Source organism: Dipteris shenzhenensis, chromosome 10 (genome assembly GCF_047967505.1).
Source record: "Dipteris shenzhenensis isolate YYH24624 ecotype China chromosome 10, Dip_SZ_1.0, whole genome shotgun sequence".
Taxonomy (NCBI): Eukaryota; Viridiplantae; Streptophyta; class Polypodiopsida; order Gleicheniales; family Dipteridaceae; genus Dipteris; species Dipteris shenzhenensis.
Window position 1 is genome coordinate 26,101,801 of NC_141605.1, and position 17,650 is coordinate 26,119,450.

The 17,650-nt window shown below is 41.1% G+C and overlaps 1 protein-coding gene across 1 annotated transcript; it reads right to left on the bottom strand.

Moving 5' to 3' along the window:
- Positions 1-2,262: 2,262 nt before the first annotated feature.
- On the bottom strand, positions 2,263-5,745 carry LOC147897612 (putative pentatricopeptide repeat-containing protein At3g15130). The gene is made up of 3 exons (XM_087380796.1): positions 5,517-5,745; positions 5,385-5,437; positions 2,263-5,292 (listed from the first exon to the last, which is right to left on the bottom strand). The coding sequence occupies exons 1-3, from the start codon at positions 5,662-5,664 to the stop codon at positions 2,836-2,838; spliced, it is 2,658 nt and encodes an 885-aa protein (XP_087236922.1). The 5' UTR covers positions 5,665-5,745; the 3' UTR covers positions 2,263-2,835.
- Positions 5,746-17,650: the final 11,905 nt, after the last annotated feature.

Consider the following 17,650-nt stretch of genomic DNA (forward strand, 5'->3'; position numbering starts at 1 on the left):
GAGAGAATCACACCAAATACTAGGTGCACCCAAATGTGTATGCCACAATAGAGTGAAATATCACCAAAACTCAAAGCTCAAAGCATCAAAAGATGCATCTGACTCATGTGCATATACTATGCATCCATATGAGCAAATCTGGCCCAAAAGAAAAATGCCACTAAGTGCCAAATGACTCAAGCATAAACACAGTCCACTGGCATATGCATCAATTATATCTCATCCAAGAGAGCATAGCACTATCAGTGCATCACCTGCAATGTGTCAAAGCTGTCCCTCAGCATAAAATAGCATCCATGTGCAAAGCGTCCATAAAAAATAGCATCCCACAAGGCAATTTGGGCCTATCAGCGCATCCAACAAGGACCGCAATGCATCCAAATGGCCTATAAATCATCCATTGCAACCCAATGCATACCACGAATGAGCGCACACTGCAACTAGAGTGATCTGCATAAGGTATGCTCAAGAAATCATAGTCCCACGGTAATGAGCGCTACTGAAAATAGAACCTGAGATGCCTCAAAACATGGGCGCCATTGCATAATCGGACTCAGCAAGAAAATCTGCAAATATCTCTCTTCTGCCAGAACTCCAAAATCCCAACCAATGAGTGAGAAATGGGAGTCAACACTTATCCACTGCCATGTGGCATAAATCTAAGGTTTCAAAACCTTAGAATGAAAAATGCATAACAGAGAGACGAAATCGAATACACAGAGATTTATAACTCTGAAAATCCTCCACCGAATCGCGCAAGAACTGACAGGTAGGGGTTTTTGGGCGTCCGGAACGCAATGGGACAGACGGTTTTGGAAATCGTGGTCTCAATCACTGGGTCCAACACACGGACTGAAAAAAGTTTTTTGAAACAGAGCTGTTTGTAAACTCCACCGGAGTGCGAATGATGAGCAACATAGAAGTTTTAGGACCTCCTGAGTCCACCGGAACTGACAAATCTGCAAATGGTTGCTCCAAACTTGAGTTCCAACACCCGGGCAAAAAACGCAGGAACTGACACAGTGAGTCAGAAATCCAATGAAATGACCCCAGATTCAAGAATGAAGGTGTTTCCAGGCTCCTGAAGTAATGTGGACACCAAAAGCAAGCAATAGTTGCCTCTACAAGTCAATATGGAGTCTCTGTCGTCGAACGGAACAGGGAAAAGCTCAAAAAATGACTTTTTCTTTGAAAGCTCTTAACAGGCTCTCAAAACCACTTCGCAAAGCCAAAGTGACTTTTCCAAAGGTTCCTCCAAGGTCTCTGCACACTCGGATGCAAGTAAAGTCACCCACAAAGCTTCCCACAGAGCTTCTCCTTCCTCCCACAGAGCTGCTGAGCTTCCAAGCATTGACGCATGCTCAGCTAGATCACCCGGGCTCTGATACCAGTTGAGAGTGCTCTCAACGGAAGCAAGAATGGAAGAAGGAGAGAGAGAGACAGAGAGCCACACAAGTTTGGTGGGTGCAGAACCACCCTAATCTTCTTTTTCTTTCATTTATATATGTGTTTGAGTATTGTACATAACCGGGGTTAAGGCACAGTGACCTTTAACCCCCACAATGCCCAATGAGACGATACCACATGCCCAATGGTGGATGAGATCCTACTTGAAGCTCCAAGATGCCATCACATATGAAATCCCACTTGACAACGGCACCCATGAGATTTATGCTTATGAGCATCAACCCAATATCCCTACACATGATGCTCTATGTGATGCCACTTTGTAGATGATGCCACTAGCTATGGATGTTCTAGAGCCCGCATGATTTTACATGAGGTAGATGCTCATGGATGTTCCTTTTTTAAAAATATATAAAAATAAAATGAAGACCTTTTATACTAATGTTCACTTATTTCCAAGCAATCACAAGATGCTTCCAAACTCCTCTAACCCAATGAGGGAAGAGCACTCGTAACTTGAGGTGAATTCGATATAGAGCTTAAACCTATCTTGTCAACGCTCAAGATTAGAAGTAAATTTAGTGATCGTAAGCTCTTTTTCTTAAAATGGGAGCACTTTTAGAAACTTGAGACTTTAGAAACTCCTCTAACAATACTTCTAATTGAAAGCAATGTTGACTTTTAAATGAAGACCTTCACAAGAGATGTTTTCTGAAGTAAATAAAATTTTAAAAAGAACAAATTTATCCGAAAACATAAGCTGGTCCAAGAACTATAGTCTCTATGGGCAAAAGTTTTCCTGTTTAACGAGTAAGGAGAATCAGATTTACCGTCTAGAAAGGGATTGAAGGACGATACTTCTCTGCAAATTTAAAAGCTGAATAGGCGTGATGATTACACAGAATACTTGGTTACCGGACATTTTGGCATAAATGTTATAATTTACATACCACTGCCAGTGCTGTCCTGTTTTGAACAGCAGCATGCCTATGACCAGTCTGTCATAAATTGCTATGGTGTAGCTGGATATTTAGACATGCTTCACACATTGCATGAAAGAGCCTTGGAATAGGCACCTATTCCCACATGATGCATATGATGATGAGTGGTGTTCAGTGAAATGCAGTTATGCTGCCAAAAACAAGCTGGTTGAGAATGAGCCGACTCACGTGTTCATTTTGATCACCCCTCACCAATCTTTCCACCGTACTATCAAGAACATTTCAGCCAGATACTAGCTACTATAAGCACACTTGCATCACCAAGAGTCCCACAATTGCATTTCCCTTGCTTGAAAACATAAATGTGGTTTGTATCTCTAAGAAAAATTGTTCGCTGCTCTATCTTTGATATAATTGAGGTGGCTTGCATGACAATCACCACAAACCCGGAGATGTTTGACTACACGTATGTGTCCCCTTGGGTGTATTAAGTTGTAACCAGCTTCTCACTGTGCCCGCATAATCCATCTTTCTTTACATCATTGAAAACATCCCATGACACACGATGTGAATCTGGGACCTGTGCTTCCTTCTGCATTTCGAGGGAAAGGTCTACAAGCTTTGCATATATATCCTGGCTTTGGGGATGTCTTATATCCCCCATCACAAAGGTATGCACAATTCGTTCAAATTCAGCCCCACTCTCTCCTTGCTTCTTCCATGCTTGCCGTTTAACTCTCATTGCCTCGACCTCCTCTTGAGCCTCCTGCATCTGAGCATCTGCATAGATGTTGGACATCAATACATAAGCTGCAGGTTCCTTTTCGTCAAATCGCACAGCATGTTCAAAGGCCTGCCTTCCAAGAGCCACATTGCCCCACTTTTGACAAGCACCCAACACAGTAAGCCAAACAGCACGATCAGGTTGGAAAGGCATCTTCTCCACCATTGCCACCGCTTCGTTTAATTGACCTGCACGGCCAAGGAGATCAACCATGCAAGTATAGTGCTCAATAGTTGGGGTGACATGATAGTCTTTGATCATGGCCTCCCAGTACCACTGGCCCTGCTCCAATAGACCTGCGTGACTGCAGACAGTAAGAACACTAAGGAAACTGACCCCATCTGGCTTTATGCCTTCTGCAATCATTTCCTCAAAAGTATGAAAGACGATTTCACTCTCACCTAGCTGGGCATACCCTGCAATTATTGCACTCCAGGAGACAACATCTCGAACTCGAAGCTTGTCAAATACTTCCCCTGCCTCTGTAAGCCAGCCACATTTGGCATACATATCGACCAAGGCATTGCCAAGAAAAGGATGACTTTCCAACCCCTTTCTGACAATCTCAGTGTGTATTTCTCGGCCCTTGTCTATGGCTCCTATGCTGCCACAAGCCATCAAGCTGCAAACAAATGTGGTACCATCAGGAGGCATACCCTCCAGTTGCATCTCTTCAAAGCAGTTCAGTGCTTCCTGACCATGCCCATGTTGTGCATATCCAGCAATCAGAGTATTCCATGAGATTACATCTCGCACTGGAAGCTTGTCAAACACTTCACGTGCTTTCAGAAGCCAGCCACATTTGGCATACATATCGACCAAGGTGGAGCCAACAAAGGGATGAATCGCCAACCCCTTCCTAGCAATGTCGGCATGTATCTCTCGGCCCTTGCCTATGGCCCCTATGCTGCCACAAGCCGTCAAGATGCAAACAAATGTGACGGCATCCGGACACACATCCTCCACAAGTTGCATCTGTTCATAACAGTTCAGCGCTTCATCACCAAGACCAAGTTGGGCATATCCGGCAATTAATACATTCCAAGAGACTACAGTTCGAACTGGAAGCTTGTCAAACACTTCCTGTGCTTTTGCAAGCCAACAACATTTGGCATACATATCGACCAATGTGTTGCCGACAAACTGATGATTTTCTAAACCCTTTCTGGCTATCTCAGCATGTATTTCTTGACCCTTGTCTATGGCTCGTATGCTGCCACAAGCTTTTAAGCTGCAAACAAACGTGCCAGCATCTGGAGACACTCCCTCCAATTGCATCTGTTTAAAACAGTTCAGTGCTTCTTGACTAAGCCCCTGTTGGGCATACCCTGCAATTAGTGCACCCCATAAGACTACATCTCGAACTGCAAGCTTGTCAAATACTTCACGTGCTTTTGTAAGCCAGCCACATTTAGCATATAAATCCACCAAAGTGGCACCCAGAAACAGATCACTTTCCAACCCCTTACGAGCAATGTCAGCGTGTATTTCTCTACCTCTTTCCGCATCTTTCAGCCTAGTACAGGCCCTCAGTAGGGACAAAAACGTGAACTTGCTAGCATCTACACAAGTCTGTTGCATTTTCTGGTAGAGGTTGAAGGCGAGCTGTGATTCCCCACATTCAATATAGGCTGTGATAAGGGAAGTGTAAGAATATGCATTCGGATCAATCAACCTCTTAAAAACCTGCAGGGCATCACACATGCTTCCACATTCCACCAGCATTGGGACAAGGTAGTTCCCCAGAGATCTATGAGTCTCTAGTCTACTTTTGCACATGTAGGCATACAAGCGCTTGGCATGGTCTAGGTTTTTCTGTTTTCTACACTTCTGCAAGATGCATTTAAAGTTAGAAACGGACGGCACCTGGGGCATCCGTTCTAAAGAAGTGAGTGCCTCCTCTAAGCTCAGCATCTCCCAGGCACCGTCACCTCGCAGTGCTTGTGCATTAGCTGGGTTCACCTCTAATACAGACCTAACGCTGGCCTTGCAAGTGCTGACACTCTTTACCAAGCTACGGTCGTTTGATGGTCCGTGCGTTCCCTTGCTTCTGCTGTCTCCTTTCCCAATCATGTCTTTAACCCAAAATCCATCGTAGCAGACGTTTACCCCTCGTGAATCATCTGTAATTTTATGCTTCAAATCTGGAGCTCTTGGGTTCTGTTAGAACTCACAACAATACACGTCAGCCCCCTAATCTGAGTAAGCATTTCTACAGCTTTTACCCTTGCAAAATATCCCGAGTCGCTTACTTTGTTACTTCGATCGTTCCACCACTGGGAAGTATCCGAGAAAGACCCATTACCTGCGAAGCATGAACACGATGAAAAAAAATTTCCCCGAAGTGTGTAGGTGCTGGTAAGTGATACTGAGATGCGAGGTACCTGAATTCGGACTTGCTGAGGAGCGCTGACGAGGGCGCTCCGGGAGGGTGGTAAGGAAGGAGTCCTGATGGACTGTTGCTCCAATGTCTCCATGGCTGCGAGAGGTCTGGTCCAAGGGTGCATACCTCTGCATGGTGGCCAGTGACATAGCGATGTCCAGGCAAGATTGTAAGGTGTGGAAACATCAGCACAGGACACTCTGCCTCAAGGCTCCATCCCCATGAACACAGCTGGGCATCGTAGACCTTCAATAAAATGGATTAAGAAAGTCGTGAATAGATTAAGGTGCATATGAACTAACCCACTCCTAAAATGGGTCTCCTAATCTTTAAAATTCCTAATCTACGCATTGAAGCATCGAATTTCGATGGGATTTGTTAGAGTGGGTTTGTAATTTTGTGTTTTAATTGTCTTGCATTCAAACATTGCATTTCATCTACCAAGCTTCTTAGATTTGCAACTTTCCTTTAAATAATAATTGCTAATCTATCTAACACTTTAGCCTAAGTTTAACTCCCTAATCTAATTAATCTAACCTAATGTATTAATTTAAGTAACCTAACTAACCCTCCCTTCCCCTCCAGCTCTCCACCTTCCGCTCAGCCTTGCCCCCTCCCTCCACTCGGCCCCTCTGGCCCTTGCTGCCTGGAGCCTTTTCCACAACCCAACCACCTCCCACTCCCTCCTCAGCCCATCTCGTTCGCTCTTGCCATCAATTCGTTTTCACAATAGCGGCTGCTCATGCTTTCCTGAAATCAGACCGCATCCTCCTTTATCTCTATGGCAATGGAAACAGGATTGGAGCTATCTTGCAAATGCTGGACCCCCTTAGCTGCACATCGACCCTGGGAGAGAACACAAGCTTGAAACGAGGACTGTTCGCGAGAGAAAAGCCGACGGTAAGTTCTGCTGATTTGAGGGGAGTGACAAGAAATGTCTGTAGAATCCCGTAGGATAGAATAGATGCATCTTGCAAGAGGTGTGAGAACACAATGAAAGAAAGATGGTAGTTCTCTATTATGGATTGTGAGAAAGAGGACTCTCTCTTATAGAAAGGGGGAGAAGGTAATACCTTCCCTACATAAGTGGCAATCAGCCCCTACATCGGTGGGAATCAGTCCTCACATCCGTGGGACTGGCCTTTATCAAAGGAACCTCCCATCTAGGGGCCTTTTGCTTACATCATCACTTAGGTCACACACTAGACACATCATAGCACTTGATGTGCCTTAACAACACACACAAACACACATGTGACTCCCCTAGATGCACACATGCACCATAGAGCAAGCCCTTGATCACACTTATCCCAACATACCCTCCCTCAAGGGTTTGCCTCTTGCAATGTCAAGGATACATCTAGTCTCATAGTTTCTCATGCCATCTCATGGTGGTCAAGGATAAATCTATGGCTAGGATCTCAGAATAGCAAGGGTTCCCAAGGGTGTGAGGTTTACAGAAATGGGATAGACAAAACACATATCACATGGTCTACATCATATGGTGACCAGAGGTGATTTACAAAAGACATAACATATGATATTCTTTTTGGAGTATTACTCCAGGCAAAGAACCTCAAAATTTGACCAAGTGATGATAAACAAAAATTCAAAAGACAAAGTGCTTAAAGAGCATAGTCTTTATTTTCTTCATTTGCTGATGGAGTTCTTCCTTTAGCCGGATTTGCTTTGCTGTTGAAGTAGTCCTTCTTGTCTTTGATCAACCAATTAGCTTTTTCTTTTGTAGACTTCTTTCCATTCACAACATTCCATATCTTCTTTTTCATAAGCATAAACTCAACTTTTGTTTGCCAAGTATGGAAACTAGTTCCATCCAACTTCTCAGAAAAGGTCTTAGCTTCCATGGCAAGGTCTTACCCGAGGGCAATGTCTAGTGCCTTACAAGTGAAATATGAGCAATAAAAAATAATCCTTCAAAGAGTAACAACTTGAATACTTTGACTTGGATTTCTCCATGTGACTTAAGTAAATGTCAAAGCATGAGGCAATTAGTCAGAACAACATTTATGCAAGATATCAAAGCAAAGATGACCAAGAAGATGCTAGAAAATGAGCATAGCAGACTGAAAATAAATCTTGGTCAAACTACCTGTCAAACTTTGACTGCCCAAAGTCAAACTTAGACTAGCATAGTCAAGCTTTCATGGCCAAAGAGGTAGCTCGAAAATCTGCTCCAAATCGTCATGTAGAGGCCGAAACTCAAAGGGATTTTGCAGTGGGGAGGAAGGAAAACATGTAGGGCTTCACCCTCAGAGAGGAATTGCACAAATGATAAGCACGTCAGCCAGCATTGTAGAAGAACCACGGACTGTTTTTTTGACGAAATCGACGCAAATCTTGCTCCAAATGAGCTCAGACTTGATGAGCAACAAGGTAGTGATGTCGCCCAACTCCCTCTGGAAGGAATTTGACAATGTTGCTCTCCACAGCGAGGACCAGGAAGAAGGTCGACGCAACTTCCTGAGGCAATGCCGCCCCGAAAATGGCGAGATAGCGTGTATGGCTTATTCTGCAGATTCGCCCTGACCTTGGGAAGACTCTCCTACAAGATGAGAAGCTGAGAATGCGAGCTTGAAGAGAAATCTCACTTCCAAAATCGACTTTGGTGAGGGAAGGTGGAAGATGGAGGTGAGGAAGGAGATGATGATGTGGCACCTAACTAGGGCTTAGGCTAGAGAGAGCATCTAATGCCGCTAGGCTAGATCTAGAACCTAAATCTCTGATACCAAGTGTAGAATCCCGTAGGATAGAATAGATGCATCTTGCAAGAGGTGTGAGAGCACAATGAAAGAAAGATGATAGTTCTCTATTATGGATTGTGAGAGAGAGGACTCTCTCTTATAGAAAGGGGGAGAAGGTAATACCTTCCTTACATAAGTGGCAATCAGCCCCTACATCAGTGGGAATCAGTCCCTACATCAGTGGGACTGGCCTTTATCAAAGGAACCTCCCATGTGGGGGCCTTTGGCTTACATCATCACTTAGGTCATGCACTAGACACATCATAGCACTTGATGTGCCTTTACAACACACACAAACACACATGTGACTCCCCTAGATGCACACATGCACCATAGAGCAAGCCCTTGATCAGACTTATCCCAACAATGTCGAGGGTGAAAGTTTAGCACATCAATCACTGAATCAATCTAGGAGGGAGAGTTTCTCAGATGAGCGCTGCAACAGCCGCAGGAGCAGTAGTAATCTAGTAGACGATGATGGGTGGACAACGGGTATCAAAAAGTGGGTATAGGGACAATGGAGGGCACAGCAAAGGGAGGGCACAACAATACTCCAGGAGTGAGGTTGAGGCTGGAGGCGCAAGGGAGGGCAGAGGCAGGGAGACAGCCGAAGGCAGAACATAAGTTGGAGGAGGCCGTAAGGACAAGCATGGAGAGGAAGGCAGAGCGCGATGCCACATCGACATTTTTATAGGAGCTTTAAACGTCCATCTAGAAGGATCGTTAATTTTTGGGTTGTACCTTAGATTATGATCATTTCCTTTTCACCCCTCTCACTTTCCCTTACACAAATTAATGGACTTTTTTCAAATAGGCCCCCCCTATTTAAGAAAGTGGTGATGTGGGCACCCCACACACAAATTTCGCTAGCTCAAGGTCATTTGAGTTTTCACTCACCTAAGCTGGCTGCCCGTGATCAATCTCCTCGGGAAGCTCCTTTGGGTCTTGTCAATGAAAGGCCAAAGGCGGTTAGTCCCTTGTAGCTGGCCATGGGGGTGTGAGAAAACGTGCACACTTGTGCACAATTTCTTTTTTTTAGTGAAATCATGTAGGCTTATATAGTCCCCAAAGAAGGGACATGAAGATTTCAATATATGAGTAGCTTGACCCATCTACGATAGGCTAGGGGCCTCCTTGCATCTCTCTCTCTCTCTCTCTCTCTCTCTCGATTTTGCATAGAAGGCAGATGTTAGAATTGACTCTGTGTGTGTGTGTGTGTGTGTGTGTGTGTGTGTGTCCAAAGAGGAAACCATATTTGCATGTGTGCATGTGTACATGGAGATAATTAGCATGTATGTATGTAGATATTAACATATATACTTACTTCCACTTATAAATTTTACTCATACATTTAAGGCATCATGTCATTCACTATTTTCTTATTGAGCTTATTGACATAGCAAAGTAAACTTATAAACATATAAATATAAATGTGTGTGTGTGTGTGTGTGTGTGTGTGTGTGTGTGTCTATGAGAGAGATAATTAGCATGTATATATGCAAACATTGACATATATACTTCAACTTCTTAACTTTACTCATACATTTAAGATAGCATGCAATTCACTTCGAGCTTATTGTTGACATAGATAAGAAGATAATGTCGAGTTGGACTATGTGTATGTCCTTGCAAGTGTGTGAGTGTCTAGGTGTGTACCTCTAAATGCACATGGGTGGAATCTGGGGCGGGCTCACTCATCATATGTAACCCTATCACATGAGTTCAACAGAAGGATGTTTTTTATTTCTAAAATTCACAAAAATAAATATACATAAGGGACTATTTAAAATATATTTGGAAAAATTTTACAGATTTGTATAGAAAAGGGGTACATTTTATTAATGAAATTTTTACATATAAGGGATTTTAAAAATAGGCCTTGAACGCATGTGATATAGAGGGTTTATACATAGTGACCCCCTCGAGGGTGGAATGTGTGCAAAAGCTCCATAATGGGCACATTTGTTCATTTAGGCACTGGAACATTAACTTATTCACAAATAGTTATAGTTCAAACCTCGAGAGTTTTCCAAAGCCACTAATGTCCACTCTCTATCACACAATAGAGCCTCTCTCTCTCTCTCTCTCTCTCTCTCTCTCTCTCTCTCTCTCTCTTTGTGCAGTGGAGGGACATGAAGATTTCAATATAAGACAAGTAAACATAGTAATATATCTGATTGCCTGAATGACATCCGAAAGTAATGAAAACACACACGCACGTGCACACACATAAAAGTGGCCTTCACTCTCAGTTCATTGCACACTCTTACACACACACACACACACACTTCCAAATGAATAAATGCTGAAGATCACTGATGAATAGGTGAAAAAGATCTTTCAATATGAGATACTAGTTATTGTCAAAATTGTATCATATAGATAGCACTTGATTATCCATCGGGGTGTATATATAATTGGATAAAAGTAGGACATACCAAGGGATATATGAGTCGGTCTCAATAGTTATTCATGTACCAAGAGTATGTTGTTGCAGATGACTAGTATATATCGAGATCATTCTCGCATACGATATGCATATATCTAAGCAATATTCTAGAGCAAGATGATCTTGGAATTCAGATATACTTTTAGTGCCATAAGATATGGATATTGAATGCACTCTCTAGAATTTCAAATCTACTTTAGATTGAGGCCTGAATGAAGCAAATTTGAGAGACATTAAATGACCCAATGGATACCCATGGTTGAAGAGATTTATTTAATGGATAATTGGAGAAACTTGTATATTTGAATGTTGGAGTTAGACAATAGATGGAGCCAACGTTTATGTCATGCAAATGTTTGTGTGAGGCACTAGTGGAGGATTAAATGGATAGGATATAGTGAAGATTTGAACCATACCTGGGAGCAGACTGTGGGAGGCGGCGGTGATTTACTGATGCAGCCCAGTGTTGAGCCCAGTGTTGGTACACACAGTGGGCTGATGTGATTCATCCACTAAACTCAAGGAACTAAGCATCCAATGCAACCCTATCAAGTTCAATCTCGAAATAGCGAGAAAGTGAGAAGAAAGGAAGCGTGGGAGTCGGGCAACATGAGGAGCTAGTACCCTGCAGTGCAGACTTGGACTCGCACAAAGAGAAATGTGAAGGCAGCATACTAAAGACAGTATACAAGCCATGGGCCTCCCACAAGTGAGTTACTTCCTAGAAATGCTCGCTGAATACAACCTAGAGGTTGTTAAGAAGAACACGCTCCCCCTACCTAAGAGCTTGGAAATGTTTCCCATTGTTGGCACTTGAGGTAGAGTCATGTATTCGCTATTCGTTGCTCGGAGAGGACTCCAGTCGATGGAGTAGACTCTGTTAATGGCGAGTAGAAATGCTACTCATATGATTTATGATTATGAGGAGTTTTAACGTGTTTACTAGATCTAAGAGGAGTCACATCACAGGGATCCCGATGCCATGCATCTCTGTAAAGGTTGAGGGCTTAATAGCAGCTCAAGGATAACCTTGAGCAAGAACAATGATCGGGAGATAAGGTAGGTTGATGGATTAGAAGCCCAATGGGCAACGCAACCATTCGGCCCACAAGCCTTGGCAATATATTGCTTTGTAGTCATGAATATGTAGAGTAAGTATTGTTAGTCATTTCGATACGAGATTTGAGATATTCATGCATTTTTGTTGCTGCGCACAGACGTTCTGAAGTATAGGTAGATCATAGAGCAAGTCTTCTACGTACTAGAATGGGGAACTACTCAAGCGCGATGGTGTTTTCGAGCACCTTTGCAGCACCACTTTCGTCTCTGTACTACACACATTGATCTAATGTAAGGATGTATGGAGATGTAGGTCCTCGTTCAGACGATGCTATCATTTTTTACGGAATGTCTAGGACCCATTATGCAGATACTCAAGTCTCAGACAGAGCCCTGTTATATATACCACGACCCGGTGGCACCACGCGATAGATTAACAAAAAAATGGTTCACACATGGTTGTTTCTCGGTAGCTTTCCAGTAAGAATGATGTAGGAAAACTTCATGCATGATCGTTGTTCTGAGGAGTCTTCATACTATTTTTTATGTAAACAAAGGCTATACGATGACTACTAGAGTACCGAAGGATCATAGTTTGAGATAGCCCTTGTTACGTCCAGACTGATTGACTTTGGAATGAAGACCCTTGCTTCATGAAGGTTGAGGGTGCGATATATGCCCAATGATAGCCCAGAGTAAAACCCGGTTTATCCCAAGCCCCTTCCATCAACCATTAAGGGAGGCTAATGGTTGCCTTACATATATTCAACGATCGTAGAGTTTGGAAAAAGCAATAACGTTTAAACCTCTACCATATTGCTCTGAACTCTTTGCTTGAGAACGATAATACCTATAGTATCACTAATGATCTCTCTATGTTCCACTACGTAGGAAGTAGAACCAAGAGATGCTCTCCTTTTTTCTGTGTTTCACTATACATATTCTACAAATTCTATTGCACATCAGTATCGAGAGCTTGCACCAAGCCACGATTGCAAATAGTAGTCGATGCTAGAAGAGTAGATGTTATATGCAGACTCCAGTGTCATGAATAAAAGAATGAAGGCTGTATAAATTTGCAAGGATGGGTTACAGAACTCCCTGAGCACATAGATTACAGTGACAAACTTCAACGAGTGCTTGTCACTATTTCACCACTTCTCCATCTTTACTTGAGGTCGCATAGGCCTGCAGAATAGAATAATGATAAACTGCTTATCGCCCATGTAGTTGTGAGAAGCTAGGAACGTTTATGCCTGTGTGATATGGAGATGCCAAGGTTATTTCCTTGATCTTTAGATGCAACTGTCTGGCCAAGGAATAGAGACATGGGAGTATGAATGCCGTATACGGAGTTGATGATTATCGATGTGTTTCATTTACTTTTCCTATGACCATATATGCTGATTCACGACAGCTAAGGATGGGCTAATAGCATAGCGAGTTGTTAGTCCTAGATTGGATAGCATGGGAGAGAGTGGAGACACCAGGCTTTACGATTGGTTGATAGGATTGCTTGCATATAATTGCTCTTCCCTGAAACATATGAGATCATATGTAAGATGTCCACAGGTCCACTGGGAGATATTGACAAATAATGCTCAGAGTGCAGTCTATATTGTCAAGCTAGGAATCTATAATGGCAAGTTTCTAGTGTTTTGATTCCTATGATGGCACGGCTAGCTTTACTCTCTATAACTACATTAGATGCAAGTTATAATATTTGCAAGATCGTGGGACGAAGCTCCAGACATGATATTTGCAAATAGCAAGTTGTAATAGGGAGTACCAGTTAGAAGTACTCCTACAATGAAAAGATTCAAATACTTTGTATTATTCGGGATCAAAAATGCATTAACCCATAAGAGTTATAATTATTAGATTGTCAATACCAAAATTTTATTAAGATATATGGTTTATTGAATTCATAATTCGAGGAATTTGTGATTTTTATATGTTAAAGAACATATTGTAACAAGTGTTGGGATCCTTAAGGGGACCTTATCATATTTTACTACACTCGGGGAAGCATTTCTAGTAGCTTTTGAGCACTTCACTTTGGACTCCTCAAGAGACTCCCCATCATTCTGATTGATATGAAGGCAAAGGTCATTCCAAAATTTGGATAAAAGAAAAGATTTTACAACATGAAATACCAACATGTTATGTCTATCAAGCTATGTTGAATATTAAAGCAAGGGAAATTATTAACATCTTTGTAAGCTTAATGAGGGAATGATGACCATTTTGAATTTACTGTTAAGAGACTCCATGCTGTAATTTTTATAAATTAACATTCTTGTTCTATGACTATGTATCTTATAGGATTTGAATACTTAAGTGCTCAATAATGCAAATTGGGATGAGTGACATGGATAACAACTGTGTGTCAATATGGATCCCTACAGTCCCACATTTAAAGGTTCTTGTTTTAACTTGTCCTTTATGTGGATGGATGCAGGTGAGTTGACATACTTCTCAAACAGATTTGCAAATATGTGATGTTGAGCATTGTACTGGCACAATAATCACTACTGGCAGATTGGAGAGATATATTTAGCTATCTGCTGATATTATCAGTTGTTCCTGTGCATTCAATTCATGGATAGTACTGAGATTTTTGATATAAGGTTTCATTTGGTTTAGATGGACCATACCCATAGAGATGTGGAAAAAATCAATAATCCCTAGTGATGACCTTTATTAGGTAGTTTTTTGATGAACCTATATATACCCATATGCAAACTCTTTCCCCCAGTTGACTGTTTGAGAGATTTTGAGGGTGATGAAAGATTGAAATAGAATTGGGACAGAGCTCAGAGTTCCTTTCCTAGCTAAACATTTTTGCTTTTTTCATAGAAACATGTTTTGCAATGGTAATATTGATGTACTTACTTCTAGTATATTTGGGTCCTACAAGGATGGAAAGTATTATTAGAATACAAGAATTTTTCAAAACTGTTATAAGTTTTGATTGTGGTTGTTTGAGTTATGGAAGGTGATATATATATATGGATTGACAAGATTTTGAATTTCTAAGAGCTATTTGAGTGAGTTATATAGATGGGTAGTAAATTTGTAGGATAAACACACACACGAAAGTAGCCTATAAACAACCTCCACCCTCAATTCATTGCACTCGCTTAAACACTCAATCCCTCATGTCATCCATTTTTCATGTCTCTTTTGTGCTATCTTCAATATCTTGTCTATGAACATCTTTCCCATTGAATGCCTATGTTTTAAATGCTTTGAACATCTATTCATTTAGTTTCCACTAGAAATCTTTGAAAGGGGATTCGAAGGGGTTGATCTAAGAATAAGCTTGCATCGTATCCAACATCCACTTCCATGAAGAGTACATTGAGAGCATCCGTACAGGTTTTGTTGAGTCTAGGATATAATGGTTTGCATGATTAGCCATGCGCATGAGTCCTAATTTGAAATTGCTCCCTTGGCCAGAAAAAAGGTACTAATTCCATTGTCTCCTTCTCCAAGTCTTGTTCTCCTTTTCCGAGGTTTGTTGTCCCCATTGAAGCTATAGTGATGAATTGGAAACACACTTATCAAATACAGTAACAAATTAGGACAAACAGATGGGAGGAAAAGAGGCCTTATTGAGCATCTTCACCATTTGCAGAGATCTAAGAATTAAAGACAAAGTGGTGACCAAGAAATACAACAAACAAAAGAGTAAAGGCTTGACAAATAACCTTAATCCTTAATTGCATTCTCTTAAACATATTGGGCAGGTCAATTAAAACTATCACATTGGATGTGGGTCGGTAACTTCCAGATGGTTAAGAATACTATTAGAATCCAAATAATTGGGACGACTTGTGAGGACATATCATATTTGTTTGAACAAGTGAGCATGGCCATTGATTAGTCTATCATATTGAAATTTTTGTTCTAAGTATAATGGTATTACTTTTATATTACCAAGTGAATGAAGGCCAAATGCTAGTGGTTGTTGTAAACTTGAATCTCAGAAGGAGCCATTGGATTTTTAGCCCATGAAGTAACACGGAAATGTGGTTTGAAGCTCATGTTTGTGATGTTCATGACTTTCAATATTATGCATACTCCATCATGGGGAAGCCAACATATACATTAGGTATTGTTCCATGTAATCTAGGAAGAAAAAGAAACAAGCATGCAATGTATGCCGTGTGTGTGTGTGTGTGTGTAGATTTAATAATCCCATCAATAAATGAACCATACAATTAATTCAATCATTTGGATAATAATAAGAAGTTGCATATAATAAATGGATTGAAGTTTTTAAAAAAAACAAAATTAACAGAACTTTGACTTGAGTAACAGGATCGGCAATAGAATTTTTCATTATATTGAGGTTGCAAATTTAAGCAAAGAAATAATACAAACGTGTTGAATCCATCAGGTAGTCTAGGTTCCAAGGTCAGGGTTCACTTACTTGCCACCATCCAAACTAACCATTTGTTAGAACAATATAGTTGAATTTGGGTAGATAGGTAATGCCTGTATTCCCTGGCTTGTTATCACTTTACCTAAGAACTTGAAACACCTTTTGGATTCTAGAAGAAAAATGAATCAATTCCTAAGACCATCAAAATTATTACAAGGATCTAAGATCGATAAAAAGGGTTTCTTTGTTCATAGAGAGAGGAGGAAATGGGTAGCAAGAAGTTAGATTAATTAAATAAGTTGTACAAAAAATGATTGGGAAAATCTAAATTAAAGAAAAACTTTCAAGGGGGTAATCCCCACATCCATACCAAAGGCATATTTTTTTGAAAAAATTTAAAAAAAAGAATTAATTTTAAAAGGGGGTAATTCCACACCCTTAGACACAAAGAATTACAAATACTTTATCAATACTAAATGAAAAAAAGAAATTAAAAATTAAATGAAAATCATCTCATCTAAAATAAATAAAAAAATTCCTAATAAGAATTAAGTGGTAACTAGAAAAAAGGTTTTTGTGGCCCAAGGGGAGGGAGAAAACCATAGGCAATACAACATATTAAATGTTTGAAAAAAATATAGAAATAAATTGGACAATAATGAAGATTTGGTGGTCCCAAGTCTTCCATAGTTAGGACTAAATTGTTTCACAAGCACTCACATGTGTATGCCTTTGCACATATAGGTAGTTTCAATCGATTTCAACCTAGGGCTCAGAGGTGATGACTGAGTCCTAACTGCCCTATGATTCCCTTAGCAAATTAAGCATATAGGAGGAATGCCTACCTCACTAGTAATGCATAACACAAACATTTCGAGCACCACAAATAAATTGCACAAATAAAATCCCCAAGAGGTACTTGTTTTAAATCCACACATATGGCACCCTCATCACAAAAAGAGTAAAATGCATTAGCCACTCACAAAAGAAACATGCACTCTTGGCACATGGCATTATATTGGCACTGACAGACTCGGACCTGATTCATGTGTGCAATGCCAAGGTGAAGATAGTCCAATAAGATGGGAAAAAGGTCTACAATGCCATTGGCAAAGCGACACCACACCAAACAGCCTAAGCTTGAACCTCAACAGCCCTCCTCAAATCACCAATCTGAAGAAGGACACGGTCTAGAATCACCAAACCGGAGGTCAGCACCAAAACAACCACGGCTAGTGGTTCTGGACAGCGATACTAATGAGCAAATAAATGCAACATGCCAAGAAGAAATGCCACAGAACCAAAGGTAGGAGAAATTGAACTAGAGAAATTGACTATGTAGGATGCAGGTGCAGAACACCTTGAGGACCAGACCAACAAAGAGCTAGCAACAGATGGAACAATATAGCTTGTATGGCCACGAGTCTCAACGTTTGCCATGTCACCCAATGCTTACAACTTCTTACAGTCACTAG

Bases quoted from the DNA above. Each gene is read 5' to 3' on its own strand.
- LOC147897612 (XM_087380796.1), bottom strand. From the start codon at position 5,664: ATGTCACTGGCCACCATGCAGAGGTATGCACCCTTGGACCAGACCTCT. The intron at 5,438-5,516 runs GTACCTCGCATC...CATGCTTCGCAG, and splicing joins CTCAGCAAGTCCGAATTCAG to GTAATGGGTCTTTCTCGGAT. The intron at 5,293-5,384 runs GTAAGCGACTCG...GAGTTCTAACAG, and splicing joins GGAACGATCGAAGTAACAAA to AACCCAAGAGCTCCAGATTT.